General features: G+C 39.3%; 3 protein-coding genes across 7 annotated transcripts in view; 1 reads left to right on the top strand and 2 right to left on the bottom strand.

The window, feature by feature from the left end:
- Window positions 1-299: 299 nt before the first annotated feature.
- On the bottom strand, window positions 300-6,855 carry LOC148675836 (uncharacterized). Of its 2 annotated transcripts, XM_088648622.1 has the most exons (7): window positions 6,662-6,855; window positions 6,242-6,298; window positions 5,231-5,329; window positions 4,461-4,579; window positions 4,123-4,284; window positions 2,030-2,256; window positions 300-1,555 (listed from the first exon to the last, which is right to left on the bottom strand). In XM_088648622.1, exons 1-7 carry the CDS (start codon window positions 6,663-6,665, stop codon window positions 1,456-1,458), a joined length of 768 nt encoding a protein of 255 aa, XP_088504748.1. In that variant the 5' UTR covers window positions 6,666-6,855; the 3' UTR covers window positions 300-1,455. The 2 variants fall into 2 exon arrangements, with proteins under 2 accessions (XP_088504748.1, XP_088504739.1); XM_088648613.1 differs by having other exon boundaries at window positions 6,242-6,853.
- A 1,184-nt stretch (window positions 6,856-8,039) lies between these two features.
- Window positions 8,040-19,830, top strand: part of cmss1 (cms1 ribosomal small subunit homolog) — a 132,982-nt gene continuing 121,191 nt past the window's right edge. For 2 of the 4 annotated variants that reach the window (XM_088648659.1, XM_088648650.1), the window contains exon 1: window positions 8,040-8,151. In XM_088648659.1, coding sequence (XP_088504785.1) covers window positions 8,103-8,151 — 49 coding nt within the window. In that variant the 5' untranslated portion in view covers window positions 8,040-8,102. The remainder of the gene's footprint in view (window positions 8,152-19,830) is intronic. The other 2 variants (XM_088648668.1, XM_088648685.1) reach the window with 2 other exon arrangements.
- filip1l (filamin A interacting protein 1-like) overlaps window positions 10,752-19,830 on the bottom strand; it is a 110,036-nt gene continuing 100,957 nt past the window's right edge. Inside the window, exon 6 of the mRNA XM_088648636.1 lies at window positions 10,752-12,471. Coding sequence (XP_088504762.1) covers window positions 12,295-12,471 — 177 coding nt within the window. The 3' untranslated portion in view covers window positions 10,752-12,294. The remainder of the gene's footprint in view (window positions 12,472-19,830) is intronic.

The following is a 19,830-nucleotide window of genomic DNA, read 5'->3' as shown; positions in this document are numbered from 1 at the left end:
TTGTAGAAAATATATGGCTTCTCAACGACAAATATTTTCAATAAAGAGATTATGAATAAGATTAAGATTATGTCACTAATATATTTGGGAAGAGTATATGTGCTCTAAATTCACTGTACTTAAGCGAACACTCATTTTACATACACTCCATGTACCCTTCCAAATTATTTCTCAACAGCATGATCCCTATCCTCCTCTGTATTAAAGTAATACATGTGAGGTTCTAATCACAAATTACATAAGAGTATGCAAATTAATTTCCCCTGCATAAGTCAGAAAAGCAACATGGAAACAAATACTATACCTCAAATAGAATTTTTATTCTTTAGTATGTACACATATAGACAAATACACCACCATCTGGGTTCCTACGTCCTGATGAGCACTGAATGTGTTCCTTTGGAAAGACAGGATGTGACAACAAGCTTACTTTAACCAACAGCTAGATGTCAAATAAGCTATTGAGCAGAACTGTATTGAGAGCTTCCTGTGTCAAGTAGTAGAGAAGGAGATCAGTGAGTGCCATTAACGAAAAAACACAGAAATCTCTAAAAAACATGGGCCCTTAATGACAATTCAAAGGTCATGCCCTTTGTGCGGTTTCTTCCTCTTTAAAAGAGTGAGTTTTTTCTGGAAATAAAATATTTCTCAAAACCCATATACAATCTTGCAAAAGAAACTGAGAATGTCCTTACATAACAGAAGAGTGACTCACAGAAATCCTTCTTGGAGACTGACAAAGTATGATCTCAGGTTATTTATACACTGTAACTTGTTAGATTCCAGTACAGAGACTAGTTTATGTCCTGAGAAATGTCTATGCCAACACTGGCAAAATACAGTAACCTTTCTATAAACACTTCAAGTCAAAGGCTGTCAAGTTGTTTAATCGACATCTTCCTCCTTCCACACATCATTTTCATGTAGCTTTTAAAGACACTTAATATAGAAATTTAAATCCAACAGGTGAAGGATTTATTCTACTAACTACATTTTCAACACATCCTGTTAGACAGAATTTCATATTTGTAATAATCTGTCACACAACATTCCACTTTTTCCCCCCTGCACTCAACGAACAAGGAATAAATACTAAAGAGCAGCAACAGGACACTGCTAATGTTCGAGAAAATAAATAAAAAAATAGTTTTCAGCAATTGTACCATGAAAAAGGAACAGAAGCGGCCGCTGTCTGCAAACCAAGCTTCAATACCACAACCATTAAAGTAGGATTTTATGTTGCTTTGTCCCTTTGAGGATTTTCACCGTCTTCAAACTATTCAGAAAATTAGGGCACAGGCCTCAAGTTAAAAAGTTCCTTTATACAGGATATTTTTTCTATCATTTCCTTCATTGTATCCTGTCCCCCCAAAAAAGTCTCCCTTTAGCATAACATCCGATTTAAAAAGCTCTTGGAGGTCCCTTGGCTGTTTCCTCACGTCAGTCAATCATCAATCAGGACTCAGTCATGGTGCACTGTAGATTCTCTATCCTTCTTTCCAGATCTTGAATACAAGGCACGATCAGTTTGCTCTGTGTCCAGGCTATTTTGAATCTGTAAGGAAAGAACAGGACTCAGTTTCAGCAGTTTTATTTAATTCTGATTAATCTGATCTTGTTTAGTTTGGGACAAAGTGTTAAAACACATTTAGTCCCCCGAGGAAGAAGAAAAAGTGGAATCAAAGTGCTCAGAGCACCAGGGGATAAAGCGAGTTGCCTGACAACACCCCGTATGTATGCGTCATTTATTATCGAGTCAGAAAACTGGGGGGGAAAAACCTGCGCGTAAAAATATTTTTATCTTGACTCAGTATCTTCAAACATGGAGAAATGAGACAAATTAGGGCAAACCTATTGTTTAACCTTGAGAAAAATAAGAGGACTTCTCCAAGTACACGATACGGTAATAATTAACAAGTTTGGTTTAGGGCTGTAAAAGACTTCTTGAGCACAGGAACCTCCGCACTTATTTCAAAACAACTCAAAACAGAAAAAGAGAAGTGAAAGAGACCAGCCACCCTCAACCTACCGCCTTCTCAGCTCCAGACATTTTGCCATTCCTAGGCCGCTGTGTTGCAGGGCCGCTGAGCACTGAGCGGCCAGTGTTCTGTAGCACTGCTCTCTCAGGCCGTTGTGGCTGCTGGTGTCCCACTGGGGGAGCTCACTGGTGAACCTCCAGGCTGCCAGCCCATACTCCACGGCAGCTTCCCACATCTCGCTCTGCAGCAGCAGCCTGCCCCCTTCGAGACACGTTTTCTAGACGAAACGGCAGAGGGAAACGTCACTCGATGCCATTCTTGTGACCGGTACTTCTTCCCGATTCGGTTTCTGTGACAGCTGGCACTCTCCAAACTGCCTGTCTCACGTCAACATGGAGCCAGGGGTGGCGGCTCACATGTGACAGCCTAGTTCCTCTCTCATTTCCTCATTAGCTGGAACCTCCCCTGACAAAGTGAAGCCGTGTGCCTGTGCAACGCCAATAGAATCGGGCCTCACCGACCTGCGATGCCTGATGAACACACTGTGGAATTCTGCAACACATCAAGTACTGCACAGACACGGACGGAGTCCGTCTTGAGGTGCTTATTTATTTTTTGGCATTATGGCCACAATTGCATTTTGTTCCTGGGGGACTACAGTAATCGTTACATACACTACTCGCCCTGGGAGCCTGAAGAGACAGCCTGAGCATGTCACTGATCCCCAAAAAACTGTTAGTAATTTATGAAAAGATGACAAGAGGTGGACAGGCCGTAACGGCGAAGAGTTATTCTGGGAATGATGGACGGGAACAAAATGGAACCAGAAAAAGACAGGGCCTCGGGCCACAAGACAGGGGGAGAGCAGAAGGGTAATTAAGTAATTGGAGGATTCTGAATGGCCATCACAGGGACCATGAATGATTAACAGTGGCTGGGACCAGACTGACTATTTCAAGACACACCATGCGGACCTACAATCAGTGTCGTATGCAAGGCAGTGGATGAAGTTGAAAGGATTCTTTTTTTGGGACAAGTTTAAAAAAAACTAGCCGTTACACCATTGGCTATTCCAGGAGAAACAGGATCTTCCGGAACAACCTACAAGAAGTGTTTGTTCAATGTTTAGGGTACTTTTCTTTACTCAAAATGGCTTTTTCCAATGCTGCCAGACATTACCTGATTCATCTCTGATGCTTTTCCCTACACTCCCTAGGAATAAAAGTGAAATTGCATTCATACATAATGTTTAAGGTACTAATAATTTAATAAATTTGCCACCTCTAAATCCTTGTGATGGTACCTGTGCGTGTTTTGTTTTACCACAGTCTCTATAGGTTTGATTGAAAAAAAGCTTGCAGAGTGAACTTCTAAACTTAAATATCTAGTGTCCTTACATACAGTTTGCCTACTGCAAAAATATCTACACAACAGGCTATAAAAATTAAGTTATTGTATATATGATGCACTGAAAATGCAAATGAAAGACAGACAAGAATTGTAAAATTGGTTACATGTACTACTTACAAGTAGGGCAAAGTGTTATAAAAAAACCGCTTTGTTTAAATGTACAGATACCTAAACCAATTGTAGTTTCCCAAGAATTCATATCAATGTCCTGCTACATTGATATGATACATTGGCAGAGTCAATCCTAAAATAGAACAGACTAGATCTAGGACTTGAGGGAATTTTTGTTTTATACTGATGTTGACAGCTAGTCATATCTTTCTGGGATAGATAAAGCATGAGCAAGATAAAATGTAAAAATAGAAATTAGAGCCAGCAAGTCCCAGAATCCATTAGGCAGAGGCAACACATACCACAATAGCTTAAAAAGACAATGTGGAATTCCCACACACAACAAAATCACTAAGGACGGGATCGGATCTGCAAAGTGAGAACAGAAATATAATTCTCAAGGTAATGCTGTTGAAAGTGTGCCAAAAAAAAAGGGTGTAAAGGCGTAACACATGTCTTGGTAAATAAAAGGGATTAAATGAAAATGGAATTCATTTGGGTTCCACAGAGATCCTGATCTTCGCCGGCTCTATGGCATTTGCCCAGGAGTGTTTCAGTTCCAATCCAGTGCCCAGTCTGGGACAGCCGGGGACCTACTGGGGCTGCTTATGAGATCACTGACCTTAAAAGCCACGAGGTGGGGGTAGGCCTTCCTGTAGCAGTGGGCATCTCGGTTGGAGCCCAGGCGGGAATAAGGGATGGAGCGGTACACTTGTGTCTTTTTCAGCTGCAGGTTTTCCTTTAGGAGCTTCAGGTCTGGACGCGAGGCCGGGGGGCTTCTCTCCTGCGCCACGGACGAAAGGCAAAACGTCACGTAACCGTAGCGGACTGACGGAACACACCAAAAAAAGAAGAAGAAGAAGATTCGCCCACGCCTGAGCTGGCAAAATCTCGTTGTGATCTGGACTGGCATGTGGGTGGGTGCGGCAGAAGGTCTCCCCAAGTCACACAGACACTCACCTCTTCCAGTAGCATCAGGGAGCTGACCAGGTTCACAAGCTGCTCCCGAGAGAAGGCCATCAGCTGGAGCTCCTTCTTCTGGTTGAGTTTCTGCTTCTTTATGCAGGACTTCACAGCGCCTAAGAAATAAGCATGGAAGGGTCATGACAGGGGTCTTCCAACCCACCCCCTGGACAGCCACAGGCTGATAAGCACCAGTCATCCTAAACTAAAGACTCAGAACGTCCACAGATTTGGAACACTAACATTTTTCGCAAATCTTTAAACAAACCAAGCAAGCAAGTTGTTGAACGAAAGGAACCCTGGTCCTTGAGAGCTAAAGACTGTTGTTTCCAACTATATGCAACTTAACTTAATTATTCCTGCAACTGATCACAAATGACGCATTCCAGATCTTTAAAAAACAGCAGTGTAATGGTCACCTTTAAAACCGACCGGACTGCGATTCAGGGTTGGGGACTACATTATACCTTCAGATTTGTGTGGCTATGGTTCAGGATGAAATAATAATGGGGGACTATGGATTGAACTACAAAAGAACAAACTGCTTCAAATGCTTTAAGGTCTAATATCCATGATTTTACTAGACATAAATTAACATGATTCAGGCCAGATGAGATAATAAGAGCAAATTGTACGGTTTTCAGCTTGTGAAAAGCAAAGCGAAGTACATTTGCTTCTCAACTCCCCAGCAACAACAAAATAATGTATACGCACAAACTGAAGAATGATTGGAAACTCTACATATATAGTTGGAGGCCATAACTTACCTGACAGGCCTCGTTCCTCTGTAGCTAGGCTCTTATTCTTATAGGGCGATGATCCCATCCTGTAATTCAATGCTTCGAAGTAGGATCTTCTTATATGAGCTGAGATAACATGAAAATTATTTTTCATTAATAACCTCTAGATAAGAGCATACACTCGATTCGCAAGAATTTTAAAAGGAAAAAAAGCTGAAAACACCATTTAGAAGTATACGTCAAGTTCCCCTGAAGAAGCTGTTGACCCAGTAAGGTAAAGCACAGGGACACCAGGTAAATTATCAAAAGTGAACAATCCTTCATAAGACGTAGATTTATGTATTCATGTCTTTGTTCATAAAACAATATTAACATTTAGAAGGGCTTAACTAACTCGTGGTAGATTAATTTGCCCTAACTTTAAAATATTATAAAATGATTTTCAGTAAAAAAAACCCAGAATGGTTCACAGGGTCTTGTCATTTTGCTGATGAGACAACAACGTCCAAATGCACCCGTCTGCAGTGTAACACGCTGTTAACAGCAGTAGTAAAAAAGTCTCATCACATAGCAAATGAAAGAACTAATGCGCGAAATAACTTTCTGATGTAAACATTTCCTTACAAACACCAGCTACTGACCATTATTAACTGAGAAGTGTTGGGAAGAGGCGCAGAGTTAATTTATGTTCACATAAAACGACACGACCTTGGTCATTGTCCCAGTTGGTGGGAAAAAAGGGGCTCACGTCATCCTCAGCCCTACCGGCGACGATGTAGATTACCTAAGGGCATATCTTCCTCTTAAATATATATGTTTGATAACTAACATAACCATACAATCGCAAACGTCGTGACGTCCAATTTCGAGTCGTCTTCCTCTTAAAGCAGATACATTTAAGCCCGTAAAGACCGCTCGCTGCAGGTAATGTCCTCGCCCCCCCCTCCCCCAAGATGCACCAGGAATGGAGGGAAACAAAACTCCTGTCTCTTACTTCTTGACTTCATCCGAAAGGGGGGAAAAAAAGATTGTCTTTACCTGTAATTTTTGGTTGAGGTGCAGGAATTTCAACCAGGACTCGTCTCTCCTGAAAACCTGTTGCCATCATTTAAAAATAAATAAATAAAAGTAAACCTGCCTTAAACTAAAAACAAAATATAGGAGTTTCTCGCAATGTTTTAGCAAGACACCATGCACTGTTAAAGATACATAAAAAAACAAACCCTAACTTTAGCAGGATTATTTTTTTTCTGTTTTTACGCATGGGGAGCCCACCCCTGTGCGCCCTTTTCAGTCCCAAATAATTTCCATTACAATGTGACAAAATAAAAAAAGACCAAATAACAGATCCGCGTGTTTCTCTAAATTCGAAACCCCGACCTTACGCTGGTTTTCTGTGCATGATCTCTAAGCTCTAAGACCTGCACTACTAATTCCCGCTTGCTGACCCTCGCCTACCCATCTCAATGCTGTACCTCTGCAACACTTGCTCTGCAGAAAAACACAACGGCACCTTTCCAGCCGGCAGGAGGAATTTCCCGCTCGGGCGTGGCTACAGATCGGCGCTCAACCTGATTGGGTCCCTCCACGGACCCGCTTCAACCTGATTGGGCAGCGCCACGGCCGCACTGATCGCTCATTGGTTGAGCTGCCGGCGAGCGCTGTAGTCGCTCAGAGACTAGAAACCGCGAGTCTTCATTTGGGGAGGAGACAATACTGGTTTCGTAGTGAAATGTTACGGTAATAAAATGGTCATGTTACTCTTTCTGATAGTTCCACCGTATTTACGAAATTGGTCACCTGTTAAGAGTACGGGTATAATTAAAGGTAGATAGATGCCTTGTGTAATCATGTGCTACGACTCGAAAGCTAACAAAGGGTTACAAATCAAATGTTTGTTTTCCGATCATTACTTCTGGTTAGAGATTATGTGCATTAAAATGCTTGTTTTAGTCTAGTTAATAATCAAGTTACTGATATAGTCAAAGACCAAAGCCACCCTGTGAATGGATTATTTTAATCTTCCTTCTGGCAGAAGATTTAGAAGTAGAAATCCCTGAACCTCTAAGTTCAAATAAAGCTTCTACTTTACAGCCAAAAGACTCCTAAGGTCTACCCTTTAAATCTTCCCCCACTTACACCCCACTGGTTTTGCACTGAACTGAAAATACTAACTGCTGAATTTTGCACACAGCTGTTATCTAAATGTTGGTTAAAACGATAGCTGCTACCCTGCTCCTTTCTCCAAGAATTCTGTGTCATTTGTTATGTCATTTTCTAATTTAATGTTGTCATATTGTATTTCATTTGCCATGTGAGGAAAACACACAAGTAAGCATTTCATTGTACTCGGGGTCATATGATAAAAAACTTGAACGTCAACGTAGTTGACATGCAGACTTTTAAAAATGTTGGTGAACGGTGGAGGTAATTATTCTTCACGACACGAATTCAGAGGCACAGAGACTCATCTATATACATCAGACAAAATATCAAAGGTGAAACGTATATAGTTTTACGTATAATGTCTATGTTTTTGTGCATATTGGTGTTTATTCCGATTTCATATGATTTAAAGCAATTCACGTTTTCTCAAAGCAAAACTAAAAGCACTACAAACTTTCCTCTATACCCACGTGTTGGGTTTTAAACATTAGAGATAATCTTTTGTTTTAACATCTGCATTTCCAATATTTTTTTTACAAGGGATGTTGCTCACGTACATTTTAAAAAATATATTTTCCTTTTTAAGATTTGCCATGACGACGTAAAACTCGTTTTGGATGAATATAGGTTTTTTTATACTGTATATCACATTAATATGATTAACGCGTGCTTTCTTGAATCTGCCGTTACGAAAAAAACACCTTCCTTCATCAGCGGTAATTTTGGTTTGAAGATGGGAGACGAACTGGGAGATGAGTGGTGGCAAGGAAATAATAATTCAGGTAAGTCACAGATATGCACGTTTATTTTTGGAATCCTGTTTTTTTTACATAATACTGCTACAATAAGTTGGTATTATGGTCTTCATCTTTTATTGCGAGCTGTTCCGTTGGCTGCTACTGTTTGTATCCAACTGCTGGGACAAGCACTCTTGAGACAAACTAGCTGATTGTGACTACTGTGCTGTCTGGGTTTAGTAATTGTATTTTGTGAGCTCTAGAAGTAATTTGTACAGTATATTCTAAATGGGGCGTTGTTTGATATAGAAATCGTCGCTTACCAGAAAAGTATCGGTTTATAGTGCAAACTAAACCACACAGGAATAGCGCGTGTGGCTCTGATCGCAATGCATTATGGTATCTGTAGTCTTGCGATTTCACTTCCCGAAGTGGCGTTAGGCACCTTGTAAATTTACGGCTTTCCCAATGTCTTGCTTTTACAGTGTTAAACTAATACAGAACGGATTTCTCTCTCTGAAGAATATTCACCTTTTACGAAAGTGTAATTTTAATATTCAGTGCCAGCTAGTAACAACTATAAAGACGTTGAGTATCTGCGTCAGTGTGCGCAGGCTGTAAATGAACAGGTAAACTTTAACCTGTTTAACGTTTTACCGTTAAGTTTATTTCATGCTGAAATGAAAAGTGTCTCCACATATCAAGAAGGCTCCACAGCCGAAACGTAGTCTCTTTTCCTTTCAGCATGGAATAAACCCATAAAGATTTCATTATTAAAATATGGTAGTTGAGATACCGAGCTATAGACAGACATGTAGATGTACTAAATAGTGTACGCAAATACTGCAATGTTTTATAAGGTAACGTGTGATTTGTTGATATTCATGGTAAACAGACAGAAGCTGCCCAGCAGATGACGCTGTTGTACAGCTTTGTTTTATCTTTAAGACTGCTAAAAGATTCGTCTTAGTTCTGATTTATGAATTAGAATTTTATTTCAGAATTCTAAAAAACTTTTGCTTTGATTGTGCAACAATTTAAATGCCATTTAACTTTTTGTTTTGATATAGTTTATTATTCATTAGGGTTGCATTAATCCTTCATCTCATGAGCTATTGCAGTGTGGCAATTGCTATATCTTACATTTTTGTATAACTTACAGTATTGTTGTAGTCTACATGTTTTGTTACACTACTTTATTCTGTCACTTTTCCATGTATTTTTTTACAATTCAGTCATTTTTTTCTAGTAATTAGCTATTTTGTTCATAATGAGTGTTCTTTATTTTTCATGGTGTCCTTAAAGTGTGCTCACAGTGCTACATCTCTCTAGGTGTATAAAACGTAGCTCCTTGCAATAATATTCAAATCCTTCCTGTAGTATTTTGTGAAGTTACAAAATGATGCAGATGCTTTAAATATATATGTATATTTTATTCATAACTGGAGTGCTTAAACTCAAGACTTCTAAGGGTAAGATAACTTACAGCAAAAGTGAACATAAACAAAATAAAAAAATAAAAAATGTTGATTGCGTAAGTATTCAGTCCTGTGAACTCAGTATTTGGTGGGAACATTTTGGCAGCAATTAAAATTTCTGTTTAAGTCTCTACGTGCTGTGCATATTGACTAGGTGCAGTGTTTGCCCATTCCTTGTATAATAAAGGTTTTTCAGCAGTTTTTAAGACTTTCCATAGATTCATGATAGGCATCTGGGCTCCTCAAGGGCAGGCAGTCACTTTTTCTGCTCCAGCGTGGCTTTGCCTTTGTTGCTTTGGGTGATTGTCCTGATAAAAGCTGCATTTTTGTGCCAGTTCTAGGTCTGAAGCAAGTTTTCCTCTAGAATTTGCCAGTAGGTTACTCCATCTATGTTCCCATCAGTCTTGACAAACTTCCCATTTCCTGCTGCCGAGAAATAGAACTAACATCACTTTATTAACCCGTTACAATTTCTTGCATTAGGAATTGTCTTTTCGCATACCCCAGCTTGCTCTCCATGAGGCACACAGACAGGGAGAGAGCCTGGGGTCAGAGCGCAGGGTCTGCCATTGTACAGCGCCCCTGGAGCAGTTGGGGTTAAGTCAGGAGCCCAACGGAGTAGGGATTTGTGGCTGCGGGATTTGAACCTGCAACCTTCCAGCCACAGGCGTAGATCCTTAACCACAGAGCCACCGCTCCCCCTCAAACATAACACTGTAACATAACGCTGCCACCATCATGCTTGACATGTTTGAAGTATCACTTATTGCTTTGAATGTGTGGAGTAGGTTGTGTACATAACAATTATGAATTGCTATTTCTAATCAGGGATGTTTAGCTCCTACAGATCCTCTAGGGTGTTTTTTTTCTCTGCTACAAACATAGACTTTGTCCAGCACCTGGCTCATTTATTATATGGTGTCTATATTGCCACCAGTCCATATAGAAGATGTTGCTCCGAATTGATCATTTCACCTTCTGAAATCACATTGTTTTGGATGTGAATAAGCTGTTAAACTGGGACCACAATGTTTTATGATATAGAATGTATGTTGGATGGATCCTTACTGCAGTTCGCAATATATTAACAAAGAGACATTCAATGTTTATTGTGGAAGAGTATTTCCAGGCAGGCCTTGCATGATGTGAAGAGAAAATGCCAAACACTTTAGTTCTTAATTAAAAAGACTTTTAATACCATACATGTTGTTATATGAATGTTTGTACAGCCAGGAAAATGTTGTTCACCATCTTAAACAGAATAGACTTCATATGGTAGTATTGCTGCATAACATTGCTATTGCACCCAGTCCTCCATATTCACAAGGGATATGTTCATGAACTGTCCATGGATAAAGAAAAAAAAAACAGACACTGGGAAAAAGCTTTCCTGTACCATATATAAACCATGGGAATACATTATACACTGTGCAAATTGGCATAAATATATTAAATAACAAAAGAACATGACCGATAATAGTGCTGCACAGTTTTCTGTATAAAAAGGAATAGTATGAAATTGAACATACAGCATGTTCTTTAATAGTTTCTGAGTGCAGCGATCTTCAGGAAGATGTGGTGAGACTCCAGTACATGATTGTTCTTGATGGTGTGAAGACAGTGGGGATTTGGGAATCTGATGGTGAAGTTGGTGATGAAATGATGCTGTGGTACTGTGTTGTGACGACGCATTTTCCTTTGTTTTGTCAAGGGTAAAATGATTTTTACACATATAATTCCCCAAAAATGGCAGTGAAGTACCGCGGGCACCCTTACCCATGTGGAGCGATGAAAGACCTGGGATGCATAAAGAAATGCAGGATGGTGGGAAACTGTGATGGGTACCAAGGAGAGAAACATTCGTGCAAGAATTGTGAATTGAGCTTTGGGCCTCTGAGAATGCTGTAAAGCCAGGCTTGTCCTAACACTGCTACCGAATTGCAGATGGAGAAACTGCTGATGTGGGGGAGGGGGTGTATATGAAAACTAGACAAGTGTTGATCTTAAAGGTGTTGGAGATTTAATCCTGCATCATTACGTGTATTAATGTGTCCCTTGTCTAATGTTAATTTTATGTCTTCATACAACAATGTATTAAACTTGAAACTGAGATGTTAAAGACTTGATATCTATATACTGCTAAGTCATTCACTTGCATCTCTTGCTTTGCTTTGCTGCAACCCCAGACATTAGAGCTTATCCTATATGTTAATACATGTTATGTATTTAGCACCTTCCTGTGAATCAGATTCCATGGCACATACAGTACATGTTGTAGCTGCAGAGATCCTTTGTTTAAGGATTCCTGTGGGAGTTTTTTGGGGAAAAAAGCAATAATGAACCCTGCGTTAGTCCCTATCCATCCATTTTCAGTACCCGATTTATCATTAGAGGAGGCTCGTGGTGAGTGGGAGCCTAGCCCGGCAGGCGCAGTACGTAAGGGGGCGGACTGGACATCGCCTGGTTCAAGCACACAGGCACGAGCTGGACAGCGGGTCTTCGCACCGTGAGAGGAATTCGAGAACGGAGAGGAAACACACGTGGACACGGGGAGAGAATGCCACTGCACACAGAAGGCGCCCCAGCTAGGAGTCAGTCCCAGGACCCAGGGGCCATGAGGAAGCCGCACTAACTGTCATGCCACAATGCTGCACTGTTATCCAGCTTTTTTTTTTCTTACTTTTGCAGGAATAAAATAGCAAAAAGGAGTTCAAATTTTGGCGGACCCATGTCTTAAAGTGGGGTCTTTGCCAGCGTGAGGAAGGCTGTGAAGATAGTTTTTGCATTGGCCTGGGTTGACAGTGCCGCTGGTTATTTTAGCGGAACTGCAGCCTTTCGGTTTGGGAATCCTGGTGGGGCCTGGCTGCCGGAATGCTTCTGCAGGGATCTAGAGAGAAAAAAGGAAACGATAGTCAATAAATGATGAGATTGTCTGTCCAAAGACTTATGAGGCAAAGGTTACTGATGAAGGTCCTGTGCCTGTGAAAGTTCTTAGAAATTAAAGTGGAAAAGCATGGGATATACTACGGAAATCAGTTGATAAATGTACTGTGAAGTGTTTCTGACTGGCCAAAAATAAGATAACAGAAGCTTGGACCTATTGTTGCTACGACAGAGCTGTACTACAAAATCAGGATGCGCTGGCAGACGTGTCACACTTATTGTGCTGCTGGCCTGGCAGCTGTGATGCAGTGTCAAAGGATGGGTTTGCACTGCTAGCCACAATGGATTAGCTAGCTACCTTTGCAATCTGCTACATCTTCGCCCAGAAAAGCAACAACTCATCAATCTAGCATTGATTGGACAGTAAACTGACAGCTCGAGCAACAGAACTCATTGGGGCCCTAACCTCTATATGTCACCTGGCTAAATTCCACTCTGGGCTTCTGCACTCTGGTCTCCCTGAAATTTCCCCATTATTTCAATCGTCGTAGCAGTTTTGTCAGCTCCTGAAAGTTGCTTTGGGATTCCGACTCGACTTTTGAATGCAAATGTGGAAAAACATGCACTCTTGGAAAAAAGTGAACATTAAAAAACACTTTTATTAAAATAAACTTGCTTAAGGACAGCATATCGTGTGCCTGTTTTAAAACAGCCTCTAAAAGGGGAAATGCATTATCCTATAGAAATGACAAAGAAACTAATTGCACCAATGGGCTCTCATATTGCTGTATTGTACAAATTATGTCTATGGATTCCTTTTTTCTGATTCCTATAAACTTGCTCACAATGTCAAAATAATGAACGATGATTAAAAATATCTTGCCTTGCACTTATTACTAGCTGGTTTAATCTCCTTCTCCCCAGCGACCATGAATTGGGTGAAGCAATTAGAAAATGGAAGGATCAATTAAAACATACACACTGTCTTTAAAATATACAGAATATGCAGTATTATATTCCTTTTAGAAAAGACATTTTCCATGTGCTCAGGCTTTGTAAACCACCTGGCTAGAGGCTGGCCTGTCACATTAGCATAACTTTTTTTTTCCACCCAATCTCAAAATCTATTGCTAGGGGCAGCTTTTTATGAATGCAGGTAGTTTTTTTTTTTTTAAATGTAATAAAATACCCATAAACCCTGTGTTCCATAGTCCCATATATTTGTCTGCACTTAGAACTAACTCGGGAACAGATTTTTATTGGCTTGGTGTGGCAAAGAGTGAGCCAGTCAGCCGTGGTCAAGTTGTACTGGCAGCCAAAATCAGAAATCATTCTGTTAGACCACTGGTCTTCAACCATAGAGAGAGTTTCGTTCCTTCAAGCCTTTTTTAGGTGTTATCATTTTTTTATGTTCACTAGTCCTTTGTACAGTTAGCTAGCTGTATCATTGCTGTGTTTACGAAAGGGTTACTTTAGTGTGTTTCAGCTCCATTCAAGTACTGAGTTGTAATTTATTAAAGGAAAAAAGAAGTATTGCTTCAGTTAACAACTCGTGGAATCTGGTTCAGTCTAAATGCAGATAAACTGAACTGAGGAGCAGTGTAGTAGGTGCCACTTTTATAGTGCTCACTAATTTGTATTCTCTTTTAATCACTTATCATTTTTGCATGGGTTAAAGCATCTTCTAAAACGGGGCATTTCAACCCTGGTCGAAGAGGACTACTGTCACCATCTGCTCAAGAAATGGGGAAAAAGATGTCAAACTGGTCCAGCTAATCGATTAGAAAGTAGAAATGCACCGCTGATAGCTGAATTGTCATATTTGCAAGCAAACATGTTGATGACTCATACCCTGTCTTGTGGAGGAGAATGATTTTACTAAAAGAAAGTCATGTCTGTATTAATTTTCATCACTTGTTCTTAATGGTCATTGTCTTTTCCGAAGTTCATTTCCGGTCACTGCCACAATAGATTGAGCATGATGAACCACATATTTGAGTCATATCCTTTGTGTGTTCTCACTGAAATCTCAATTATTCTCTCCAGCAGCACCATAATTGTTGAAAAACATATCTTGTCTTTCTCGAAACATTCATTCACATGAAACAAAATAGTATAGTAGTCATGCAACTAGCATTCTTGGGACCACTAGCATCTGTGTATGGTTACTGTGTAGAATGCAGGCCTCAATTATTCTGTCTTTGATTCACATGATATTGTGTTTGGTTTGTGTTTTATTTCTCAGTAACGAAGATCATTTTAGGCTTAAAAAAAAGGGACAAGAGTTGAATAGTTTGGCATAATTTGTGAGAGTGCATCGGAAATGCAGCCATGAGGTTTATATTACTGCACTGTTTACCGGATAATCAACTTAAAAGTTCATTTAATGGTTTGCTTCTACACAGCCTGCTAGTGATGTCAAACTGGAAAAACGTCCTTTTAGACTTTGTTTAGAATACAGATTCACTCTGCCTATTTTTCTTATGACATGCACAAAATTCCTCTCCCAATATGTCAGCACTGGACTTGTTTAATTTATGGGAAATACAAAATCCTACCCCAGAATGTTTGTTTCATTTTCTCCGAATGATTAAATTTAGTTTTTCAGCTCATGTTTTTTATGTTGACATTATTGATACACAGTACCCTCCAGATTTATTTATATCCCTGCTGAAATTCATTTAATGAACTGCGGATGGGTCATTCCATATGAAATCAATCGCCTGTTGACCTCATCCCATTTGACTTCAATAAAAATTTCCATAAATATTTTCCAGTAGGGAAAGAAGGTTAGAGCAACTACTCAGGAGACAGAGGTGCCCAGAGTTTACCAATTTTTCACCCTTCACCCAACCATAAGACATTCATTTCCTCATTACTTATGAATGTGGCAGAATGATTTCCATATTATTTTAAAGTTTATAAACAGGAGAGACTACTTGCCAGACTACTTCATAATTCATGTGAAAAAATGGGGACATTGTTTGATCTGTCCTTAATTATCACAAAATTCATAAAGCTGATTCTCTTTGATAATTACATATGCAGTATTCTAGTTTAGACCCTTGTTTATGTATCTTCTGAAGTTTAACATCGTGCCTGCTTATATTTGTTGTAAATGTAAAAATTCTGAGCTTATTCACGTTTAAGTAGCCTCGGGTATCAACTCAAGGTGTGGAGCTATACATTTGCTTATCTTGAGTGTTTATGTCATATGATGTTCACAAGATAAACTGAATACCTCATATGGATTTCAGAGTTTGGAACAGCCATTGCTTTGTGTCCCTGTTGGTATTACAGATAAAATAAACCACATCCAGTTATAATATACCAATAATACACATTGTGTGAAATTGACTCTACTTTTATTGGTTTCTTTAACGCTACGTTGTTTCTTTGTCTTTCTTAGACTGAGCTACTCTTGCCAGGAAGAGCCTGTGGTGTATTCTGTTGTATGGGTATTACTGTTCCCAAGGAAACCAAACACAGTTGTTGTTTTGGGCCTGGCTCGGTGAACACCAGGACGTCACAGACACTGTTTTAGAGCAAAATGTAGTATCATCTTGCATGCAGAATATGTAGGCTTTGTTTAAAATCCATCCAGTTGCTACATATACTGTATTTCTGGCTGTTATATGCAATAGCAGGGACGTTTTTTTCTAAACTCTGTCCATAACTAATTGTTATGCACAAAGCAATCTACTATCAAGAAGTATGAGTAGTTTTAAAATTTGGATTTCTGTTCAGCAGCGGTGTTTGCTGCCAAACTCTGTCAGCTATATCTCTTGGTTCCAAGCAGTTATTGCACGGTCTGTGAAGGTGCTGGCAGTGAAAGCCATAATTAATGTGTACATGCCATTTCTAGTTTTCCAAATTCTGGCAAACATGAACCCAGAAGGTCTGCTAACTTCACAAGGACCAGTGCAAGATCTTGAGTTTTGAATCTGCCACATCTTTAGATGTTATAATATGGTCCAGAAAGGTGGCAAAGCTGTGGCCTTGGTGTCTCAGAGGTTTGAGAGCGTGTGAATATCGGATAAAAGTCTTGAAAGGTTATTTTTCAGCTGCTCTCTGGGATTCCGTTTGAATGCATCATTAATGCCAAAGAAGAAAACTTCACACAGAAGGCATGGTTGTCATTTCTGACTTTTCACGTGAAATGTTTTCGCAATGCCTGGTAATCAAGACTGACTGCACTGGTTTTCACCATTACACCTGCATATGTTGTTGTGGCCAGGTCGCATTAAAATAGCTAGATCCAATTACCCCTTTGTCTCTAAGCCTATTCTCTCTTCTTTGAGAAAGTGCTAATTGTTTAATATAATCTTTGTCATTGCTTTCTCACGTCACATCTGAAGAACCTGTTAACATGAATAAACTTTCGTCTTGTTTTCACTGCCTTCAGACAGAAGTGTAAATGTTTTATTCCTCCACGTCTCTGGCAGTCCTCAATTTTTTATTTTATTTCTGTTTGTTTTATGTCCTACCATTGCCTTAAAAAAAGTCAGAACTCCTGAGAGATAAAATAAAAGACTGAAATAAAAAACAGGAGTGAGGATCATTCTGACACTTCCTCCGCGAGACTGTCTGAAAAAGTATAATTGCCTTCAGCCTTCAGTGACTGTGAATACAATAAAACTACATACCGTTTGTGGTTTCATGGAGATTGATGAGGGAGATTTCAAATCGCTTATCTTTCACTTTGGTGGCAGGTGGAAAGAATACTTGATAAAGCTAAAGCACTGATTTGAAATAAACGGCACCTTGGTCTCCCAGTTTGTATGGGTTCTTCATGGTGGTTGTAAGGAACAAGGGGTCTTATTTCCAAGCTGCACAGATTCCAGTTTGAATCAATTTAACGGTTGGCATAGCCAGCTCTTTTTATATTGATATTGAGTCAGACAGTTTTTTTTTCCCTGTGGCTGTGTATGTGGACCATTTCACAAGCCTGCTGATAATGCAGCTGTTTTGTCTCCATCCATGGTGGATGTTAAAAAGCCAGCTGTTCACTTTCTCAGACTGGCAAAGAGCTTAAATTGGATCACACTCGCCACATTATCAAGTGCCTGTTGCAAAAAAAAAAACTTTTGTTTTTTTTTAAAAACTTGATTCAAGTATTTTGGCAATAACTGATTTGCCATTCTTTGCTGTGTGATCCCTAAAAAAAGAAATGCATGCTTAAAGATGTGAATCACTCTGGTGCAGTTGTTATGACAAGTCTGTTTTATTTACTGTTATTATTTTGTTATGCTGGTGTTTTGAAACGTGTACTTAGCTGTCCTACTATATCATTACATTCATTGCCATAAGTACCCAGTTATAGGAGAGAAAGCACATTTAAGCTGTACTGTGATTTCTAACGTCTGAAATAAATTTCTGTTCACAGAAAAAAGTGCAATAAATGCTTCTAAAAGATTACAAGGGTTTTCATGTGAAGGAATGCCTCAGGAACACATATCAGTATTAGACATTCTTTAGTGAATAGTACATATTTACAGAAATTAGATATAAGAGAGTCTTCACAGTGTAGCTCATATCTGTCGGATCTTGTTTATAAGTACACACCTGCATGCATTTTTTGCTCTTCTGGAGCAGGTCTGTTAAAGGTCTGACTGCTTCTGTTCTCCAGAATTGGTAGGCCTTTCTCATTACCTAACCTTGGAATAAATCAAACCTTGACCACACCCACCAGTTGCCAAATTCAAACCTTTTACATGATGGGCTCCCATGCCAGTAAGATGTCTATATTTTTATTTAACCTGGGCCTTAATGCAGTGTTTCATAGTCCAATGAATACTAAGACAGAAGCGGCAAGTGATGACCTCAGTTTGCTTTCATTAGACATGTTCCAAGCAGCATTTGGAAGGAAATCAATTTACTGAAATATGCGTTCAAGGTGCACAATGGAGCCAAGTATAATTTGTATATAAGGGAACTGAGATGCGGAAAATCTTTTAATTTTAGGAGGGGAGGTGGTCTAATCTCAAATTCAAGAGAGAATGGGTAATTGTTTCGTTCTAGGTATTCATAGTGGTCTATTACTAGTATAGATATGTTAAAAAATGTTTTAAAGCTTATTTACTACTATTGCTTTTTGGTAAATTTGAGATTTTTCAACACTGGTGGGATATCAATGAGAAGTGTTTTATATACAGTATGTCTGTGGTATCACATTGCATGTCTAAATACACGCCAGTTGTGACCCATAGTTCTGTTGTCACCTCCAGCTGAAACCTAGAAACATTAGGTTTGATGTTTCAATTGTTCTTGGTTTTTCTCTTGGTCTGTAGCGGTTTCTTTTATTTAAAACCGCTTAATTCTCAATGTGGCTGCTAATTATAGGTCATGCCAAGAATGCATTGCTGAAACAGCAGAAACCAAACTGATGAAAGATCAATAAACAATTAAGGGCCCTAATTTAAATAGTTTCCATTGCTTTACTTCTTGTGAAAACTACCATGTGAGCAACTGCAAAAAATGTTTACATTTGAGTTCTTAAAAAAGGTCTACAGTTTTAAATTGTAATACTTTGGTGCATGAAGAGAACAGAAATAATGAGAATTGCTACAGTGTACTATTAAAGTGTACACTTAAAGTGTACTATTATTTTTATTTTTTAGCTTAGTTTTATATTATAAACATGTATTTAGATAGTCCTAAATGTTAACATTTTTTTTTAGTGTCTGGAATAGTTTTAGAAAATTGTATTCGGAGCATTATAACAAACAATTCACTCTGTTTATGCATGAATAAGAGGCAGGAGGGTTTTGAGGGACTGTAATAGCAGTTGACCTGCCACTAGAGGCTGTTAAATGCCTCTGTCTTGTAACTAGTTTCACTGGATGTCAATTATTTATTCTCTTATCAGTAAGGAGTGGATTTAACATTGTTATATGGGTGTTAATCATCTGTCTGGGTATTTAAAGGTAGTTAGTGGTTGTTGGATTTAGACTAGCAGTCTGGGGAAGCTACTGAGAGTTTAGATGTAGAGTAAAGGGGTTTCTCTTCTGCGTTTCTGGCATTTAAGACTTAATAACTTTGCAACAAACCCTGGCGCACCTTGAAGTCATTGCCATCATGAGTATTTTGTGCTCTGACTGTTGCGTAACTGGTTGATTGGTTTTGTGCAGACCACACAGATGGACGTTGGAGAGAGAGGCGCAGACATGATAGAACAATACTCTAATTGTTGTCTAGAAGTGACCGATTGATAGCGAGGTGCGAGTGTGATGGGCTGTGCAGGATTGTCCAATCACTGCACAACGCCACTTGCAGGGATTGATGGCAGACTGATTGCATGGTGGTGTATTGATCGAGTATTGAAACCTTAGTCACTGTCTCTTAGTGTGGATTCATTCAGCAG

Source organism: Lepisosteus platostomus, chromosome 2, assembly GCF_059453375.1.
Source record: "Lepisosteus platostomus isolate fLepPlt1 chromosome 2, fLepPlt1.hap1, whole genome shotgun sequence".
NCBI lineage: Eukaryota > Metazoa > Chordata > Actinopteri > Semionotiformes > Lepisosteidae > Lepisosteus > Lepisosteus platostomus.
Note: the sequence above shows the minus strand (reverse complement) of the source record. Positions and strands in the feature narration are given on the sequence as shown.